This window comes from Papio anubis, chromosome 18 (genome assembly GCF_008728515.1).
Source record: "Papio anubis isolate 15944 chromosome 18, Panubis1.0, whole genome shotgun sequence".
Taxonomy (NCBI): domain Eukaryota; kingdom Metazoa; phylum Chordata; class Mammalia; order Primates; family Cercopithecidae; genus Papio; species Papio anubis.
In genome coordinates, this window is record NC_044993.1 from 72,101,135 (window position 1) to 72,121,366 (window position 20,232).

Consider the following 20,232-nt stretch of genomic DNA (forward strand, 5'->3'; position numbering starts at 1 on the left):
GGAGGAGGCTCAGAAAAGACAGAGGCGTGTGGGTCCCAGGCAGGGCCTGTTTATTCTGAGCACGCGCATGCGCTATGGCTTAACGAGGCAACAGCGGTGCCGGTCGATCAGTGGTCGGCTCAGGGGTGCGGGGCCCGGGAGGGAAGAGCAAAGTCAACAGGGTGTCCACGGGGGAGCCTGCCAGGCAGGGCTGAGCCAGAGGCCAGGAGTCCTTCCTGGGTGCTGCTCTCACACACCTATGTTCCCCAGGCCTGGGAGCTGCCGTGCGGAATGAGGGGCCTGTCCAGAGGCCACCCCCCTCGGGGATATGGGGCCTCCATCCTCGGGCCCCTCGGAGAACCCAGGCCCTGCACTTCAGACCCCCAGCAGGGCACAGGCGCACAGGGTAGCTGGGTGGGGAGCAGGGCCTGGCCTAGGGACCCCCCACACCAGGGCGGGTTGGGGAGGGGCAGCTCCTATGGCCACATCAGGCCTCCCTGGCCTTACCGGAGGTCCCCACAAACAGGCTGGGGGCCCCAGCTCGGCCACTGGGAAGTCCCAGGGACTCCCACTCGGGACGGCTGCTGCTGAGGGGAGGGGGCGGGGAGGAAATGGTTTGCAGAGAAAGGTTTGTTTTATTGCAATTATTTAGAGCGCGTCCCAAGGGGGGGGGGAGGTGGGGGGGGGGGGGGGGGGCTCTGGTATTAAGTGGAAACATGTGTGGAGCTGGAGATCTTTTTGGAAAAAAGCAAAAACACAAATTCCTTTCAGTCAGCAGGCCCCGGCAGAGCAGCAAAGGCCCTCACCCCGTGCTGCCGCCGCCGCTCTCTCTCTCACTCGCTCGCTCTCTTGCTCGCTTGCTCTCTCTCTCGCTCGCTCTCTCTCTCTCTCTGTCTCTGTCTCTGCCTCTCTCTCACATCTCTGGGTCTCTCCCCCCACATCTTGCTGCCACAGGCCCCCAGTACCTGGCAGGCAGGGACAGGACGGGGGCTCACGGGGGCTGGGGCTGATTTCTGGGCAGTGGCAGGACCACCCTCCAGTCCACTGAGGCTTGGGGAGCTCGGGGCAGGCTGAGGCCCAAGGTCCGTGCAGGAGGGGTCCCAGGGCCCCGAGACAGGCAGGAAGGGGCTCAGAAGTTGCTGAAGATTTCGCGCTTCCTGTTCCAGTCCATCTGCGGCGCGCGCTTGTTGACTCGCGTGGCTCGAGCCTTCTCCTTGGCCTCGGCCGCTGTGGGGCTCAGGTGGAGGCCGCTCTCCTGGAAGGGGTCTCGCTTCCAGGCACTGCCATCCTGGGGTGAGCACGGTGGGTGGGGTGTCTGGAGTGAGCCCTAGGCCCTCACCCCAGACGGGGGCCCCTCCCAGGGAACAACCAACACAGGTTGCCTGCTGGGGCTGGGGCTGGGGTAGGGGCTCATGAGGGCTTCCTGAGCAGAGACCCCACTGCCAGGGCTGACATCTCCACAGACGCCCACCCCAAGGCCTCTGGCAGCCCCATGTGTGAGCTCAGGAGTGGAGGAGGACATCCATACCTCAGTGTCCTTGTCAGAACCAGGAAGGTCACTTCGGGACGAGCACGCAGAGCCACCATTGAGCTGGGAAACCAAGGGCAGGTTGTGGCTTCACAGACAGACACAACACCCGCACAAGGACACATGTGCACAGATGCACACGCCCCACCAGTGTGTGCTCCTCCACTCGGCAGGGGGCCCCGGGCATCTGGTGGACTCTAGATGTGGTGAGGCAGGCACCAGGCCCCCGGCAGTGACAGGCAGGTGGCCTGGCCGGCTCATGGTGCAGAGGGGGTTTGGGTGCAGGAATGGCCGGCGTGAGCAACGCCTGGGGTGAGGCTACCACCAGCTCCCTGAGGAGGCAGAAACTGGAAGGCAACTCCCTACCAGGTGTTGCTCAGGAGGGGACGGAAGGCAGCAGCCCCAACCCCAGGCACCCCATGTGGCTTGTGTGTGGCACTGATGGAGGACGAAAACCACAGGGGCATTAAAGGGAGCTGATGGCCAGAATCGGGTGTCACTACCACACCTCGAGGAAAGGGATCTCCAGGGAGAAGGGGGCCTGTCGGGCCTGGGTACCCCCAGAAGCACTTTGTGTCTCATGGGCACCCCACCCTCTCACCTGGACAGGGCTGGTTCCGTTGGTCACGGGTGATGGCAGAGGACCTGTGGGGACAGCGTGTCAGTGTCTACTCGGCCACCACACCGCACCCACCCTGTGCCCCGGGCCGTGGCCCACCTTCCACATGCTCCTCGGTGGGTGTGACCCGAAGCCGCTTGAAGTGCTCATCTGTCTCGGGGTCCACCACCAGCAGCCGGGCCTCATCCTCCCGTGCCTTGATGCTAGCCACCACCTCAGCGTGGCGCAGCCCCTCCACATTCTGCCCGTTCACCTGCCGCCACCAGCACGCATCAGCCCCGCCGTGGGCCCAGACAGCCCCCAATGCCGCGTGGCCAGGTGTGGCATCAAATATTCATCACAGCCACCGCCCGCCGAGGCAGCAGGAGGCGCACCAGCTCAGGTTCCCAGTGTCTCCCTCCTCCCTGCAAGGACCCAGGGCCCCAGTGTGGACAGGCATGGGGCCCCCAGCACCCTGCAGCCCTGGTGGGCCGGTACCTCAATAAGCCGGTCCTGGGCGCGGAGGCCAGAGCGGGCGGCAGGTGAGCCCAGGTCCACCGAGCGGATGTACTGGCCGGGCCGGGACTTGTCACTATGCAGGTTGAACCCATAGCCCTGAGGTCCCTTTCGCAGGTGGCAGAGCCGAGGGCGCAGCTCCCTCAGGGGCCCACTGACATCCTGCAGGCCCAAGGGACAGGGTCAGTCCCTGGCTCCAGCCTCCCACCCCCAGAGGCCACTCCCTGGTGGTGCCGCTGCTGCCCAGACTCGGTACCATGCCACCCACGGGCAGGCCCAGGTCTCAGTGGCAAACACTCCGGGCACCCAGGCTGCCTGTGACAGAGCTTTAGTTGCGGGAACTTGGGCAAAGCCAGTTTTCAAACCCAGAAGCCTCCCGGATGGGCCCAGCCGCCTTCCTGGGTTGCTGGGATAATTCCCTGGGCTGGAGGCCAGCGCGGCACACAGGCGGGGTGGGAGAGAGCACCAGGTGGGAAGAACTGTCACTGTCGGCCTCCTGGGGCAGTTGTTCCTGAGGGCCCTGCCCGTGCGTCCCCCTGCCCCGGGCTCTTCTCCAGAGCGTGGGGCAGGCGCTCCTAGGCCAGCAGTTTTGTTTTCTCTCCAGAGGCCTCCGTGAAGCTGGCTGCGGTGGCGGCTCTGTTTGCTTTCACATTCCGGGAAAACGAGCCGCACCACCCCCGCGGGCCCAGCACACAGAGGCTGGGGCAGGAGTTTAGAGTGGACAGGGCACAGAGGGCCTCCTGGGGCCCGGAAGGACCCCCCCGCTACCATCCCAGGCCCTGCCCCATGTTACCTCTGGCATCCTGCAGTGGGGGTCTGGGCCAGGGGACCATGCAGGCAGGGCCAGGCCCAGTGGCCACCCCCCAGCCAGGGGCCAGGCCAGGGTGCCGCGGCGGTGGCCAGTGGCTGCCCGTGCTCAGTTAAACATGGCGGTGGCCAGAACAGGCGGGGGGGCAGCTCAGGTTTCCAGGGAGTGCCAGGCTTGAGGGCGTGTGCAGGGGAGAGCGTGCAGGCGGGGTGGGGGGCTGCCAGGGCCCCTCCCTCACCTCCTACCGCCCTGTGTGTCCCTGAGGGACCACAGGCCAGGCTAGGGCTGGGGCGGCATGGCAAAAGGGGCACTCAGGCCTCAGGAGGGCAGGTCTCCAGGCCTTAGACACCCCCGACCCCTCCAGCCACCCACCTTCAAGCCTCACTCCAAACCCCAATGGACCAGAAACAGCCATGTCAGTGGCGGGGGCCACTCTGCCGAGGGAGCAAGGGGGTCCTTCTCCACAGGGCTAGTGCCCTGTCCCCTGGGCTCGGGACCTGCCCTTGGTCTGGAATACCCTTCTCCTGTCCAGCCCGCCAGATGCCTCGTCAGGAGCCTCCTGCCCACCCTCTGAACCCTCTCTGCATGGCCACAACCCAGGCCCTATCACACCAGAAACTCCAGGGACAAGCTGTGGCTCCTTGGCCCTGCAGGGGCTCAGCTGGGCCACATGGGCTGAATTGGAGGGTACAAGACCCCCAAAATCTCCAGGGCCCCACCACATAGACCCACCCCTCCCCCAGACACACCTGGTGGCACAGGCATGGGGCTTTGAGGCTGACCCTGACACCTGCCCACCGAGCTGCCCCTCAGGGATGCAGTCAGAGCAGTGCTGAGGCTGGCCTGGGAGGGAGGGAAGGCGTGGGGACAGGGGCCCATTCAGGAGGGGAGGTGGAGCACAGCCCCCAGGCTGGCCTGGGATTGAGGGAAGGCGTGGGGACAGGAGCCCAGTTCAGGGGGAAGGTGGAGCACAGCCCCCAGGCTGGCCTGGGACTGAGGGAAGGCGTGGGGACAGGAGCCCAGTTCGGGGGGGAGGTGGGAGCGTGACATGGGCCCAGGCGGTAAAGACACATCACACGGTCACAGACACAAGACGTCCAAACACACCTGCAAACATGCATAGCCACCCACACATGCGGCCAGCCCCACAGTGCTGGCCCGGCAGCCCTTCCCACGCCTGCACAGCGACCTACAGGGCAGGGTTTCTCAGGGCACCAGACAGGAAGCAGGATCTGGTGGGTGTCTGGGGCCCTGAGGCCAGGCCAAGGCCCCCTCAGTGTTCTCAGGGTCATTCTGGCCACCCCTCTGCCTCTGTCCAGAAGCAGCCGTCTTTCACTCTACACGGCAAGAAGTTCTGCCTATCATCAAACCCCTCATTGTCAGCAGGGTCACGAAGGCGCCAGGCACAGCACTAAACCCTCAGGTGGTGGAAGGGCTGCAATGGAGGGGCCAGGGTGGGCTGCTGGCAGCACATGGGGCGGAGCATGGGGGCCCAGAGAGCTGAGGAGCTCGGGCGGGGTTCATAGCTCACATTCCTCCTCCCTACCCTGGCTCAGCACACACTTCCTGCCGCCTTCTGCCAGGCCCTCTGGCTCCCACGGGCTCCAGGCTCCCTCCCCGCCAGTGGCCAGCACAGAGCTGGACCATCCCTGGTCCCCCAGCCATGCCTGTGTCCGGACAAAGAGGCTAGCATGGGGGTACACTGGGCACCCCCCCAGATGGTGACGCACCAGCCCTGGCAGAGAAAGGCCTTCATTGTTGCTCAGGGACCAGCCTGCTTACATCAAGTTCCCGGAGTCCCTTCCTCCCACCCCGGGAGGCTGAGCGGCTGCTGGTTCCTCCTAGCCCTCCCTTCCTCCCACCCCACCTGACCTGTACCAGCCCCTGGGGTGGGCTCCGTGGAGGGGCTCCTGGAGCCCGGGCAGGTGGCGTGGCACTCCCGGAGCGCGCCATGGCAGCGGTACAGCGGCAGTGAGTGGCAGGCGTCCGGCCGGGGTGGCCTGAACTCTCTGGCTGACCCAAGCTGCCACCCCACTTATCTACCTCCCTCTGCGGCCCCGGCTCCCCGGGGATGGGTGGAGACACGGGGGCTGAGTCACTCTGGGGAGCAGGGTGATGACTGAGCCCACTCCCCTGCGAAGGCTCCAGCCCGGCGCCCCCCACCCAGCTAGGTTTCCGTCCCAAGAAAGGAAGGAAGGAAGCTGCTGGAAGGCCCTGCCCTGCCCCAGGACCCAGGGCTGGGGGGACAGGGAGGAGTCCCGGCCCCAGAACACAGGACAGTCCTGCTGAGGTTCCAGAGGAACAAGAGCCATAGGAGCCCGGAAGCCCCCACAGGCACCACGCCCTAACCACACAGCCGCCTCCCACAAATCTGTCACCCCTCACCTGCTGTTAGCCCCCAAGGCCCTCCAGACGGAGGTGGAGACTGGGCTAGGGGCAGGGGGCAGAGGGCTCAGGGTCTGCCACCACCTCTAGGGCCTGGCACCGCTGGCCACCCGTCTCTGTTTGGGGGCCGTCCCCTGTCATCACTACTAGGATCAGCTGCACCGCAGCTGCGGCCACCCCCAGCCTGCTGTGGCCCAGGGCTGAGTCATCACTAACTAGGCCTTCATGACCCCCAAAAGGAGTGGCCAACCACATCAGTGTCCTCCCCTGCCCACCTCCCCTATCCCCAGCCAGAACAGAGGACACTGAGAACCACCCTTAGCTCCCAGGGGGCACCCAGAGTTGGGCCCTCTCCATCCTGCACCAAAGCCAAGCTACATACCCTCCCAGGGCTCTGCCTCTCTGCCACCACCGCCCCCACTGGAGCCATCCCTGCAAGGTAAGCTTTGCCCTCCTGGGCTCCCTGAGCATCTCAGGCACACCCTGAACCCAGGCTGAGCAGGGCAGGATCTGAACCTGCGGAGGTCCGGTGAGCCCCAATTCTTCCTGTCCACGCTGGGAGCTCAGGTGAACAAACCTCAGGGCTCGAGCCAGGCACGGTGGCTCACGCTTGTCACCCCAGCACTTTGGGAGGCTGAGGCAGGCAGATCACTTGAGCCCAAGAGTTCCAGACCAGCCTGGCCAACATGGCAAAACCCTGTCTCTACTAAAAACACAAAAATTAGCCAGGTATGGTGGTATACACCTGTAATCCCAGCTACTCGGGAGGCCGAGGCACAAGAATTGCTTGAATCTAGGAGGAGGAGATTGCAGTGAGCCAAGACCACACCACAGCACTCCAGCCTGGGCGACAGAGTGAAACTCCGTCTCAAAAAAAAAAAAGAAAAGAAAGAAAGAAAGAAATTAAACCTTAGATCTCAGGGGCCAGGTACAGTGGCTCACGCCTGTAATCCCAGAACTTTAGGAGGCGGAGGAGGGCAGATCACCTGAAATCAGGAGTTCGAGACCAGCCTGAGCAACATGGTGAAACCCCATCTCTACTAAAAACACAAAAATTAGCAGAGTGTGGTGGCGTGTGCCTGTAATCCCAGCTACTGGGCAGGGTGAGGCAGGAGAATCGCTTGAACCCAGACGGCAGAGGTTGTAGTGAGCCAAGAAAAAAAAGAAAAAGGGCCGGGCGTGGTGGCTCAAGCCTGTAATCCCAGCACTTTGGGAGGCCGAGACGGGTGGATCACGAGGTCAGGAGATCGAGACCATCCTGGCGAACACGGTGAAACCCCATCTCTACTAAAAATACAAAAAATTAGCCGGGCATGGTGGCGGGCACCTGTAGTCCCAGCTACTCCGGAGGCTGAGGCAGGAGAATGGTGTGGACCCAGGAGGTGGAGCTTACAGTGAGCTGAGATCTGGCCACTGCACCCCAGTCTAGGCTACAGAGCGAGACTCCCCACCAAAAAAAAAAAAAAAAAAAAAAAAAAAAGAAACCTCAGGTCTCGATGCCAGAAGAGAGAAGGGGAGACCCTGCTCCTTGGGTGTCCCCTGACCTCCTGGAGCCCCTGTCCCCAGCCAGACTCATGCACAAAGGGACCTGCCACTCAGGCCACCCTTTGTTCCTCTAAAAATATACCCAGAGGAAGCTCCTCCTAGGGCTTCCTGCAGCCCCCAGAGCCTGAAATAGCAGACGGGGGAAGGTCCCACCCAAGGCAAGGTGCCTCGGCCACCGCACCCTCCAGATAAAGTCCGAGGGCCAGATTTTTCCACAGGAAGGTGAACCATGCATTTGTGTCCAAATCAATGGACAAACGCCTGAGGTAGAGGGGGAGCTTCCTCCTGGGGGAGGGAGGGTGCCTGGGAAAGAGGGAGGCCCCAACCCTCAACTTGGAGACAGGGGCCTGGGACCAGCCCACTCCCCTGCAAGGCCAGCCCCCCAACCAGCCCTGGGCTGGGCACCTTGGCCCTGAGCACGGCCATGGCCTGCCCTCAAGCCCCAGGAACAAAACAGGTCCCACAGGTCCCATGGCCAGGCCTGTGCCCCCTCCCCACAGGGAATGCCGTCTCCCTGCCAAGACATCCCCCCGCCGGGCTCAGCTCCCAGGCGCAGCCAGCTCCAGGAGTGATACTTGGGAAAGGGAGAAAGTGAATGTATAGATCCCCTGCACCCTCAGGAACTCCAGATCCCACGCCTCTGCCTCAGGCACGGTTCTCACAGTGCGGTCTGGCCAACCCCTGGACTCAAATACCCTGAAGGGATTTATTTCTTTTCTTTTCTTCTTTTTTTTTTTTTGAGACAGTCTCGCTCTGTCCCCTAGGCTGGAGTGCAGTGGCAGGATCTTGGCTCACTGAAACTGCTGCCTGCCGAGTTCAAGCAATTCTCCTGCCTCAGCCTCCCGAGTAGCTGGGACTACAGGCGCCTGCCACCAAGCCCAGCTGATTTTTGTAGTTTAAGTAGAGACAGGTTTCACCACATTAGTCAAGCTGGTCTCAAAACTCCTGACCTCAGGTGATCCGCCTGCCTCAACCTCCCAAAGTGCTGGGATTACAGGTGCGAGTCACCTTGCCCAGCCAGGGATGTCTTTGAAAATGAAAAAGAAGGTAGGAGAGCATGGAGACAATGCCATCAGGGCCTCCAGGAAGACAGGACAGACAGTTTCAGCTGTTCCTCCTAGCCCTCAAGGCCTGCCAGGTGGCCCCTCCCAGTGGCCACCTAGCAGGAGGTGGAGCAGGCGGCCCCTGTACTTTTCTGGGTCTCCTGACTGGGAGCAGGGGCAGGGGAAGGAGGAAGTGCTACCCAGCAGGAGCCCATAAGTAACAGCAAACAGGGTCCCCGGGCCCTCCCTTATATCTAGGGGAGGAGTGGGCTCACCTTGGAGCTGCCTGGACCCCCCAACTCCACTCCCATGCTCCCAGCCCCACCCACACCAGGCCTGACAGAGTGGCCTCCTAGGCTTCCCCAACCTGCAGAGGCGGCCAGCCCTCTCCCAGGCCTTCCCAGCACACAGGCTCCTTGAAGAGAGACAAGGACAGAGCCACGGATGACACCCAACACAGGCCGCCGGAGCTGGGCACACGCAGACCTAGAATGTCTATTCCCAGGGCTCCTCAGCCATGAGGCTGGGGGCTGGGGAGGCAGCAGCTCGTCAGAGTAACCCCTCGATAGGGCAAGGGGCTCTGGAGCGTCCTGGAGAAGAGGAACAGGCTAGGCTGCCCTGACCCTACCCAGTTTAAAACACAGGCTGAGAGTAGAAAGAGTGGCCCCCATTAGCCAACAGGATGGTCCCTGGGGCAGAAAAGGGGCCCCAAAAGGCAGAAGAGACCAAGACTTCTGGAGATGATCAGAGGCAAAGATGGTCGTCGAAAGCCAAGAGAGCCTCTGGGAGAGGCGAGGGTGGTCCCTGCGGGCCGAGCCTGCCATACCTTCTTGCCAGCGTCGGAGCTGCGGCCACCCATGTGTGCCCAGTCTGGCTTTGGCTCCCAGGGGTCATGGGTGGGCGGGAGCCCTCGCTGGGCCATCTCCTCAGTGCAGGTCAGCTGCCGCCGGCGGAGCTCCTCATCTGTCTCCTGGTCCACCACCAGCAACCGGGTCTGCCCCTCCACAGCCTTGATCCTCTGCACCACCTGGGGCGAATGGGTGACAGGAGCGGGTCAGTGGCCCGCATTCCGGGCAGCACATGGGCAATGGCACCACTCTGGGCTGGCCCGGGCATGCAGGCGGGCAGCTGGTCTGCATGGGCGGGTGGCCGCACCGAGAGGCCTGCCGGCCCCGCCCCCCACCCCCAGACTCCAGAGGCTCCCTCCCTCTGCACCCGGGCTCTGGACACTGAGGTCCAGGCTGCGAGGGCTTCAGGGTCCTCCCAGAGCCTTGCCCTTAGCCCAGGGTCTTCTCCAGGCAGGGCTGGGAAGGGGCTGCAGGGTAGGGCAGCTGGGTAAGTCCCGTCTGGAAGTAACAAAGACAGTGCACAGTGGAGCTTCAGGTTTTCAGTCTGCCTGTTAGTGTGTGCACGTGCATCCATCTGTATCAAAGTCTGTGTCTGCGTCCAGGTTTGAAGGAGAGGGGTGTCTCCCTGGGCCCCAGTTTGGGTGTGTCCGTGCCCATTCCTGTCATTCTCTGCCATGGGAGTCTAAACCCCTGACCCCAGGCCTTATGTCCACCTCCAGGCCATGACCATGGGCCCATTCCCGCTGGACTTGTGAGGAGGGGAATGGCTGGACTCCTGGCTCGGGTACGCACACACAGCCAGGGAAGCAGCATTCAGGTACAGCCGGCAAGGGGGAGGGGCAGTGAACAGCTATGGCATGGTGGCTGTCCGCGTGGGGGTGCAGGTGCCTGTGAAGTGTCTGGACCATGCAGGGGGCCGGCGTGCACCCGCAGAGAGAAAGCAGTGACCATTGGGAAGCAGGCAGGAAGACGGGCAGCCCTACTCCCACCTGTGGCCTGGGGGGGGGGGGTGGACAGGGCTCCCCACCAGCCGCCGGGCTCAGCAGGGGTGGTGAACAGATAGGAGGGACTGAGCCAGGCCCATCTGTCCCCTGGCCCTCCTCTCTCCCCATGACCCAGAGTGAGACAAGAGGAACCGAGTGCCCAGCTGCTTCTTGACTATGTGTCCCAAACAAGTCACCCTAAATCTCTGGCATCAGTTTCCTCAACTGTCAAATGGGGCAGTAACTGCGCCTCTTGCCCTCCTGGGGCAGTGGGGAGAGTCCACCATGGTCTGTGTGTCCAGTCCTCAGAGACCAGCACCCCAGGGCCTTGGATAAGCAAGTGTTCCCTGGGCAAGGGCGGCAACGACTATCAAACAGCAGCCAGGCCCCAGCCCTGCCAGCCCTACCCTCAATCCCTCAGGTCCAGGCCACTGGCCTGATCCCCACCTTCTTCAGCAAACAACCTTACACAGCAGACACTCTGGGTGGAATGCATGGGGCTGGCCGACGGAGGGACAGACAAGGCACCAGGTGAACAGGAGACCAACTCCAGGCCCAGCTGAACCAACTGCTAATCTTGAGGTTCCAGGACCAGCCATGTAGGCAGGTTATGGATTCGCCAGTGCTGTGAGGGACAGGGGACCTGGAGGACAAGGGGTGTGTGGACACTGGACCCCCACCAGGGTGTGGAGGAAGCCCCTGGCCTGTGGGAGACAGACATACCTCAGGGGTCAGAACCCACAGAAAAAAGGCTCTGTTCTCCTTAGCCAGGAGGCAGGAGGCTTTGGCAAGTAACCCCAGCCGGGCTAAGCAGCCTCTGAGGAGGGGTAGTGCCTTTGGAGCTCAGGAACGTGGTTGCCACCAATGGCCAACTCAACCCGGTCCCAGGCATACCGGCTGGGACACACTAGAGTACAGACACAGACTTACCAGCCTGCAGACACACAATGATGAGTACAGTAACCAGGTGTGCACACACACAGAGCTCAGCTCTCACATGCCCAGGAGTCCAGACCTGTACACACACACACACACACACACACACAGACCTGTATACTCACACACACTCCAGCACACACACAACTGCAGACACACTGATGCCCTTACTGCAACCCCTCCTGGGTACACACAGGCAGGCGCGTGCACACTTGGCTGACCCCAGAGGGACCTGCACACACACGCCCAGCTGTGTTCACACGCACACGTGTACACACACCTACGCAAAAGCACCCAGGTCTCCACCTTTCTGGAGGGGCCCCAGGCTGCCCAACACCCTCCTTCATGGCACACTGAGGCCAAAACGCGACCAAAGAGCGAGGCCAACGGCCAGGAGCCGCAGTGCGGGCCCCTCCCTGCCAGGATGCCCCCCCACCCCTGTGCAGGGCTGAGCTTCCTGCGCGGGGACTCGGAAGGCGCCGGGCCGCTGCCTCCCGGCAATGTCCGCGTCCTCTCCGCGGAGGCCCCCGTGCGACCCCCGCCCGCTCCAGAGGGACGCGCTCAGGGAGGGGGCGGCGGGCCGGGGGCGAGCGCAGGCCCCCACCTGGTGGTGCGTCTCGCCTTCCACGTTGACGCCGTTGACCTCGACCAGGCGGTCCCCAGCGCGCAGCGCCGCGGCCTCGGCGGGGGAACCGGGTTCCACGCGCCGGATGAACTGCCCGCGGCGGCCCTTCTCGCCGTGCAGGTGGAAGCCGTAGCCCTGCTCCCCGCGCACCAGGCGGCACAGGCGCGGCCGCAGTGGCTCCGGAGCGGCCATGGCGCCCGCTGCCCACCAGCCGCCCGCGGGCAGGGGCGCGGGGCAGCTCGGGGGCGGCGGCGGCGCTGGGCACCCGGCGGTGGCTTCGGCGGCTCCCGTTCGGCTCCCGTCGCCTCGGGCTCCGGCTCCGGCTCCGGCTCCAGCTCGGGCTGCGGCACCGCCCCCGCGCCCGCCCCTTCCCCGCCCCCGCCCCCGCCGCCCGGCCGCCCCCACCTCCGGTCCCAGCCATCCCGGCCTCCGCGGCCGGTCATCCCGGGTGGGGGTGGGGGAAGGCGGCAGGGCTAGGGGACTCCCCAGCCACCAGGACCCCTCTGTCTCGCTCCTGCTCTGGGCAGCCGCCTTGGTGCCAGCGCCTTTGCCTTCTATCCCAGGAACATTTATTGGATACCTACTGTATGCGCAGCATCCAGGCAGGTCTTGAGGTGGGCGACGGGTTGGACAAAGGGTCTCCAGGCCAAGGGACCCCCCCAAAGGGGCCAAAGGGTAACAACAAGGGCCACAGCCCTCCCCACCCTCCCGGGGAAGCCCTCCCAGACCCCCTTGCCTATCTCCACTCCGCTGTGCCTGATCTGGATCCCTCCTGCAGCCAGAACTGCCCTGGCCCAGGGCAGTCTCAGGAGGGCCCAAGAGGCAAAAAGAGGTTTAAAAGTGACACGCAGCAGTCCCTCCCTGCATCCTGGGGGCCAGTGGCTTGAGACTCCCTGGCCTACCCTCCGTGTTTGGGCTATCTGCACCTCGTCCATTCCCGCCATTCTTTCCCTTGGCCGGGCGGCTCCCCCTACTTGTGTCCCAGCCCACCCCAGGCCTGGACTGTGACTCTGCAGAGTAACGAAAGGATGAGTCTCGACATGGGCCTCCACTGACTTCTTTGGGCTCTAAGCTCTGGGTAGTGGCCAGTGTGCACAGGCGCTGCTCCACAGTGTCCGCAGGCAGGCAGCAGATCTCCCCTCCCCTGCCCACAGCCGTCTACATCCCTGAGCCTCTACATGAAGCACGAGTGTCCCTCCTTCCCCAACAGGACAGTCGCCACCACAGTGAAATCATTTATGCCTGAGCGCATTTTACTTGGAACAACCCTAGGGGCTTGGCCACTTCACAGACCTGCAAACAGGCCTGGAGAGGGACCCACGAAGCTTCCTCAGCTCCCTTTGGGCCCAGGGATGTGAGATTCGGAGTCCATGCTCTTCACCACCCAGCTCTTCCTCTGTCTCCAATATAGGAAGACAGCTGAGTCCAGGCACAGCCCCAGTCTGCCCTCCTCCCCAGCCCAGCCAGGCCCCCTGCACATACCTGGTTCCCAGGGGTCAGGCACAGCCAGCCCAGGCAATTCCCCATGTGAGCAGTAGAAGCAGGCTTGGCGCAGTCCTCCTCTCCCTATCCTCTCTCTGGGGCCTTGGCCTGGGCTCCCCTGCCCCCACCCAAGCACAGGGCCCGCCTCTGGGCAGTCTCCTGGGCCATGGCCCCCTGGGTGCCCATATCCCGGCAGCTGCCCCTAAAAGCCACTTAGGCTGAGGCACCATGGCTGCTTGCCACCCCCACCCCTGCAATTCCTGGCTGAGGCTGCCTCAGGCTCCCGCCTGGCCAGCCACCTCCATCTGTCTGTCTGCGTGTCCAGAGGCTGCCTGTCTGACCTATGGCTGGCCTTCCTGGACACAGCCTGGTGCTGCCACCCGTGGAGTCTGTGAAGATGGGGGCAGGCAGTGTGACCCACCACCACGCACCCCACACACCACACCTGTTTGGGCTCAGGGGGTCATCCCACACCAACCAGGGCCACCCACAACCTGGCAGGCTGTAGCTTCGTGGCCACACTAGAGTCGAGGGAGGTGGCTGGATAGGAGGCACCAGCAGCCCCAGGTCCCCTGGGTAAGGGGGCTTGCAGAGCTTACCCCCCGGGTGGGGCAGATCCCTGATCCGCCTTGGGCATACACCAGCCTTCCCTGGCCCAGGACTCAGCCAATTCCTCCTCCCAGTGACTGAAGATGGGATGGGGGGCCAGGAGCAGTGTCTCATGCCTGTAATCCCAACACTTTGGGTCAGGAGTTCCAAAATCCCCACACCTGAGGTCAGGAGTTCGAGACCAGCCTGGCCAACATGGCAAAACCCCGTCTCTACTAAAAATACAAAAAAAAATTAGCCAGGCATGGTGGCAGACACCTGTAATCCCAGCTACTGGGGAGGTTGAGGCAGGAGAATCACTTGAACCCAGGAGGCGGAGGTTGCAGTGAGCTGAGATTGCATCATTGCACTCCAGCCTAGGTGACAGAGCAAGACACTATCTCAAAAAAAAAAGCCAGGCGCGTGGCTCAAGCCTGTAATCCCAGCACTTTGGGAGGCCGTGAGACGGTGGATCACAGGTCAGGAGATCGAGACATCCTGGCTAACACGGTGGAAACCCCGGCCGCTACTAAAAATACAAAAACTAGCCGGCTGCATACTGTAGTCCAGCTACTCGAGGCTGGGAGGCAGGAGAATGGCGGAACCCGGAGGCATGGGCGCTGCAGTGAGCCGAGATCCGCCACTGCACTCCAGCCTGTGACAGAGCAAGACCCTGGCCTCAAAAAAAAAAAAAAAAAAAAAAAAAAAAAAACAGAAAAAAAAAAAATTTAAAAATAAATAAATAAAAGATGGGATAGAGAACAACATGGCGGAGGGAAGGGCCACCAGGGACATGAAGTCACAACTGGGGCCAGGAACCAAGGAAGTATCACAGTACACTCTACCGCTACAAAGTAACAAAGGAGTTCCCAAAGCCAAGAAGGGCTGAGAAGGGTAACAGAGTAGCAAAGGGTCAGGCAACAAAGGAAGTGGGTCTGGCAAAGCGGGGAGCAGGAGGAATGAGACAGCCAGAGAGGAACTGGAGGTCACACTTTCAGAGGAGGTTCAGAGTCAGAGGGGACAGTGAGTCCAGGGACCTGGAGGAACAGGCAAGGAATGGTGACCCAGCAGCTCTCAGGGCTAAACCCTCCCACGCCTCTTCTCCAGCCAGCCTCCGGAAGCTCTCAGCCCTGGTCCAAGGCTGACCTTGGCCCCCACGGGTGCTGCGCTGGAGGCAGAGGAAGGCGAAGGCAAGCGCCTGGGCAAAGGTGTTCAGGGGCCGCCAAGTGCTTGGTGTCTCAAAGAAAGGGCTAGGGAAGTGGGCGGGAGGCAGTAGGGTGGGCATCAACAGGAGGGTGGACTTTATTTTGCTGCTTCTGCGGAGTGCAGATGGGGTGACGTGGGTTCCCAGGGCAGCAGCAGGAGGGAAGAAAGTCAAGTCAGGGGCAATCAGAGGCTTGGGGGATTCCCCACTCTCCACCCAACCCCCTTTCCCCACGCCTGCCAGCATGCTACCCAGGCGAGTCCTATCCAGCAGAGGGAGAGGTCTCAGCTGTTCCCCTGGGCTGTCGGTCGGGGGTCCACCGGGGTGGGGGCGCCCCTGCACTCCTGTTTCTGCAGGACCTTTCCTCCAGGCCTTGAACCCGCATCCCTCCAGCAAGGTCCCAGCGATCTCAGGGAGCCCGAGCCTGGGCCTGGACAGAGGCTCTGGGATGTGGCCGTGGCCTGGAGCCCTGTCTGGGGGTGGGACCACTATTCCGACGCCCAGTAATGGTTCAGAGCTGCTCAGGCAGGCGCTGCTTTCTGATGGACATTAATGGTCCTGCGAGCATAACCAGACCGCGCCTAGGGCCTCTTCCCTCAGGCTGCACCGTGCCTCTCTTCAGATTCCGAAACTGGAGCAGGCGGGGCCAGCGCGACAGAAGGAGGTGACCAACAGAGACCCAGAGAGGAGGAGAGGGAAGGTGGGGACTGCGACGACCCAAGAGGGAGGGAGGGGCAGGAAACCGCTGCCGCCGACGGGGCGGCCCCGCCCACCCGCTGTGGCCCCGCCCACTGCGGCCCGCCCATTGCTGGAGGCGCGGGGCGGAGGCTACCGCCCAGAACGGTAGCCGCGCAGCGCCACCTGGTCGGAACTGGTCGCATTGCATCGTCCGAGGAGTTGCCCCAGGATCCTGCCCATCTGGCTTCCACTCGATCCAGTCCTGTGGGGTGGGGACTGGGGTGAGGCTGGCGCCCTAGGGCTGGTTGCGCTGCAGGGGAATAAGGGTGTGGAGCTGGGGAGGCAGAGAAGCCCCTCATCGGCTCTGCCTCCCCATCTTGGACCAGGCAAGCACCAGGGAACATCACTGAAACCTCCCCCCGTCCCCGCAAAAACAGGGCTTTGAGCACCTTGGCGTTTGCAGGGAAGGCCCGAGCTGAAGCAGCTCCAGGAAGAACATTTAACCCAGCCGGGGGCCCTGGAGTCCTCCTTCGGGGAGGGAGGTCCCGGGCTGTCCTGGAATCTGCAGTCTGGAGCAGACGGTGGGGAAGGGGAGGAGGCAGTGGGAGGGGCGGTTAGAGCAGACACAGCACGGCTATCATCCCATAGGCAGTGGGGAGCCCTTGAGGCGTGGTGTGGGGGTGACAAGGTCAGGACATCCATGTTCTTAGAGGTCAGGTTCAGTGAGAAACAGGGCCGGGACTGGGAAGGAATGAGTTCACAGGGAGGAGAATGAGTTGTCCTGTGAGGGGTGTGACCACTCTTCACCCAGCACAGAGCCGGAGGGAGCCCTAGATGGAACCAAGGGCTCCATGTAAGAATTGGCTGGTGAGGCTCACGCCTGTAATTCCAGCACTTTGGGGGGCCAAGGCGGGAGGATCACCTGAGATCGGGAGTTCGAGACCAGCTTGACCAACATGAAGAAATGCTGTCTCTACTGAAAATACAAAATTAGGCGGGCGTGGAGGCTCATGACTGTAATCCCAGCTACAGGCTGAGGCAGGAGAATGGCTTGAACCCAGGAGGCAGAGGTTGCGGCGAGCCAAGATGGCGCCATTGCACTCCAGCCTGGGCAGCAAGAGGGAAACTCTGTCTCAAACAAAAACAAAAACAAAAACAAAAAACAAAACAATTGGCTGGTGGGCCAGGTGCCGTGGCTCACGCCTGTAATCTCAGCACTTTAGGAGGACGAAGTGGGCGGATCCCCTGAGGTCAGGAGTTCAAGACCAGCCTGGCCAACATGGCAAAATTCCATCTCTATTTTAAAAAATACAAAAATTAGCTGGGCTTGGTAGTGGGCACCTGCAATCCCAGCTACTGGGGAGGCTGAGGCAGGAGAATCATCTAAGCCGGGGAGGCAGGGAGGCGGTGGTTGCAGTGAGCCGAGATAGTGCCTCTTCAGCATGGGCTGGAGACTCTGTCTCGGAAAAAAAAAAGAAAAAGAATTGAAGGGGTGGAGATAAAAAGAGCACCCATATTTGGGAGAAGGACACACCTTGGAGATGGAAAGGACCTACCAGCGAGGGGAGGCGGGGCTTCCAGGAGCAGGGGTGGGGGGCTGGTTCCACAGGGGCATCCTAAAACCAGGCCCAGGACCACCCCTCCCCCAATCCTTGCTGGGTGGCCCCAAGGGGGGACCCTGCCACATGGCTACAGGAGGGTTCCAAGGGTGGGCTGCATCAGGGCATGTGACCTTGGTGGTTTGGGGTCCAGGACAGTCGTTGGAGTCCCAGGGCAGATTAGAGAGGGTTGAAGAAGGAGAGTGAGGGAGGAGGGGCCCAGACCCTTGGGAGAGGAACTGGAGGGTGCCTGGTGGACGGAGGTCCTCGGTATTCAAGATGGCAGGGCACATGTATGTGGGGGGGCTGGAGCCACTGACCAGAAGGGCATGCAGAGAGGGATAAAAGGTAGAGGAGCAGCCGGGTACGGTGGCTCATGCCCATAATCCCAGCACTTTGGGAGGCTGAGGTGGGCGGATCACCTGAGGTCAGGAGTTCAAGACCAGTCCAGCCAACATGGTGAAACCCCGTCTCTACAAAAATACAAAACTTAGCTGGGCATCATGGTGGGTGCCTGTAGTACCAGCCACTCAGGAGGCTGAGGTGGGAGAATCGCTTGAACCCGTGGAGGTGGAGGTTGCAGTAAGTCAAAATCTCGCCATTGCACTCCAGCCTGGGCGACAAAGGGAGACTCCGTTTCAAAAAAAAAAAAAAAAAAAAAGCAAGCAGCAAGGTGGGGCTCAGGTGGAGGGGCCCCTCCTCCATGGGCATGACCCAGAAGAAGGGGACCAGGGGTTCTTAATCCTCTGCGGAAGACTTTGGCTAAGGGAGAAAGGGGGTGCCAGGACATTCAGGTTTGAAATGAATGCTGAGTGCCTGGCGCTTCCCCTGGTCGGCGAGGGAGGGGCCCGTGACATTTGCCAGGGCGTGGGCGCGCCTGTCTGCGCCCTGAGCTAGACGGCAAAGTACACAGGCAGACGAAGGGGTCGCACGCGGGGGCGCAGGAGTCAGGCGGATTTTATTGACCGGACGGCAGGCCGGGGCTGTGAGCGGCTCCTGGAAGCTGCGGAGACTCCTCCTGGGTCAGGCGCGGAGGCGCCGCAGGCGGGGGAACGCTGTCAGGACGGTCCGGGGGCCAGGCGGGGCCGGCCAAGGCGGTTTGGTGCGGGGACCACGGCGGGGCGGGAGACATCTCTCGGAAGTCGCTAGCGAGAACAGAGCAAGGCCGTGGGGAGGAGGCTGTGGCCCTCCACTGCCACCCCCGGGTGCCAGGGTCGAGCCTGCCCAGGGAAAACTTTTCCGGGCGCGGAGCGGGGGATGGAAGGGCCCGAGGGTGCCCCCTGAACACGCGGCTCTGTGCTGCGGCTCAGACCTCCAGAGACCCCTTTGCCTGCGGCGGTCCAGGCCTCCTCCCCTCTCACGTACCTGGCCGGCTCCGCTGAAGTCCAGGGACACCGGTTCCAGCGCAGACTCCGGGGCGCGCGGGCTCCGGGGCGCACGGACAGGGATCCCTGCCTCGGAGCTCCTGCGTCGCGTCTCCCACAGCTCCTGAACCCACGAGGGCAGCAGGAGAGGAGCCTCGCGGGCGGCGAGTCCGGGGGAGAGGGTGTCCCCGGTCAGGGGGCCGGCGGCCGCGCGCAGCGCGCGGCGCCACATATAGGGTGAGCGGCGCAGCCCCATGAGCAGGCCAGCGGCGCGGCCCACCGTGTGGTAGCGGGGACTCGCCACTTGCTTGTACCACGCGCCGGCGGGCAGCGGCAACAGGAACAGGAGCAGCGGCAGTGCCAGCCGCGGCCGGCTCGCGGGAGCCCCCCGCTTCCCCGGGTCCCGCGCCAGGGTGCTCGCGTCGACGGCCGCCCGGCGGGGCGGGCCACGAACCGGCTCAGCTGGGTTTGGGCGCGCAGTGGAGTCGGGACGCCCAGGTACCGGAGCCCAGGAGGCTGGAGGCGAGCCGTGGGTCCCCTTGCGAGCCCAGCTATAACCGTTCGTGGCCCCGCCTTGTTCCGCCCCCGCAGTACTGCTGGGCTCCCCAGATGGGAGGAGGGACGGAGGGAGGAGAGGGAACCCTGGCAGCTGGTGGGGACGTGGGTACCTGAGCACCTCACTGAGTGGGCCGCTGGCTGGAACTGTGCGCCTCTGGGGGAACACGTTCCATTCTCTCCCTGCTCAGCCTCCTCCCCCAGGAGTGGAAGTGCCAGGGAGAGGGTACTGGGAACACTGATGAGGGAGTAGGGCTGAGGGATGCCCCTTTAGCCAGACTCCTGCGGGTGGGACAACAACAGAGCGAAGACCCAGGTACAGGCAGAGCTACAGTGGCTATCGCAGGGGGGCTGTCAGGGGCCTTCAGCACCATTCAAGACCCCTCTGGGTGACTCCCCACAAGAGTTGTCCCTTGTCCTTGCCTAGCACGGCTCCCAAAGCTGTCCCCACACTCTGTCCTGTCCACTGCCACCCCCAGCTTCTCCCCACCAACCTGTCTCCCCGCAGAGCTAGACAGAGGCTTAGAAGCCTCACATTGGCCACACCAAGCCATTCTTGGGGTCTGTGGTTCTGCGAGGCCTCCAGGAGAAAGAGTCAGCCCCTCCTTGAACCTCTAGCCCTGGAGGGGCAGGACAAGGCCTTGCAGACCTCTAATGTCTCCTCTCTGGTGATGGTCCCCTAAGATCACTTTATCCAGCGAGTCTCAATTTTTGTCTAAACCAAAACTTTGCCTTCCTCTGTGCGTGTGTGCCTAGAGCATCATTCCCTCCTTCTCAGCCTGGCTAACACCTACTCATCCTTCAGGACTCCACTTAAATGGCCCAGGTCCTTGGCCAGGTGCGGTAGCTCACGCCTGTAATCCCAGCAATTTGGGAAGCCGAGGTGGGCGACCACCTGAGGTCAGGAATTCAAGACCAGCCTTGCCAACATGGTGAAACCCCATCTCTACGAAAAATACAAAAAATTAG

General features: G+C 62.6%; 2 protein-coding genes across 3 annotated transcripts; both read right to left on the bottom strand.

Moving 5' to 3' along the window:
* Positions 1-33: 33 nt before the first annotated feature.
* Positions 34-12,116, bottom strand: SLC9A3R2 (SLC9A3 regulator 2). Of its 2 annotated transcripts, XM_003916362.4 has the most exons (7): positions 11,774-12,116; positions 9,229-9,429; positions 2,604-2,783; positions 2,226-2,379; positions 2,109-2,152; positions 1,508-1,570; positions 34-1,267 (listed from the first exon to the last, which is right to left on the bottom strand). In XM_003916362.4, the coding sequence occupies exons 1-7, from the start codon at positions 11,984-11,986 to the stop codon at positions 1,109-1,111; spliced, it is 1,014 nt and encodes a 337-aa protein (XP_003916411.1). In that variant the 5' UTR covers positions 11,987-12,116; the 3' UTR covers positions 34-1,108. The 2 variants fall into 2 exon arrangements, with proteins under 2 accessions (XP_003916411.1, XP_009193963.1); XM_009195699.4 differs by lacking the exons at positions 9,229-9,429; positions 11,774-12,116 and adding an exon at positions 5,302-5,797.
* Positions 12,117-18,270: 6,154 nt separating this feature from the next.
* On the bottom strand, positions 18,271-20,188 carry NPW (neuropeptide W). The gene is made up of 2 exons (XM_031658589.1): positions 18,710-20,188; positions 18,271-18,489 (listed from the first exon to the last, which is right to left on the bottom strand). The coding sequence occupies exons 1-2, from the start codon at positions 18,962-18,964 to the stop codon at positions 18,403-18,405; spliced, it is 342 nt and encodes a 113-aa protein (XP_031514449.1). The 5' UTR covers positions 18,965-20,188; the 3' UTR covers positions 18,271-18,402.
* Between the last annotated feature and the right edge of the window lie 44 nt (positions 20,189-20,232).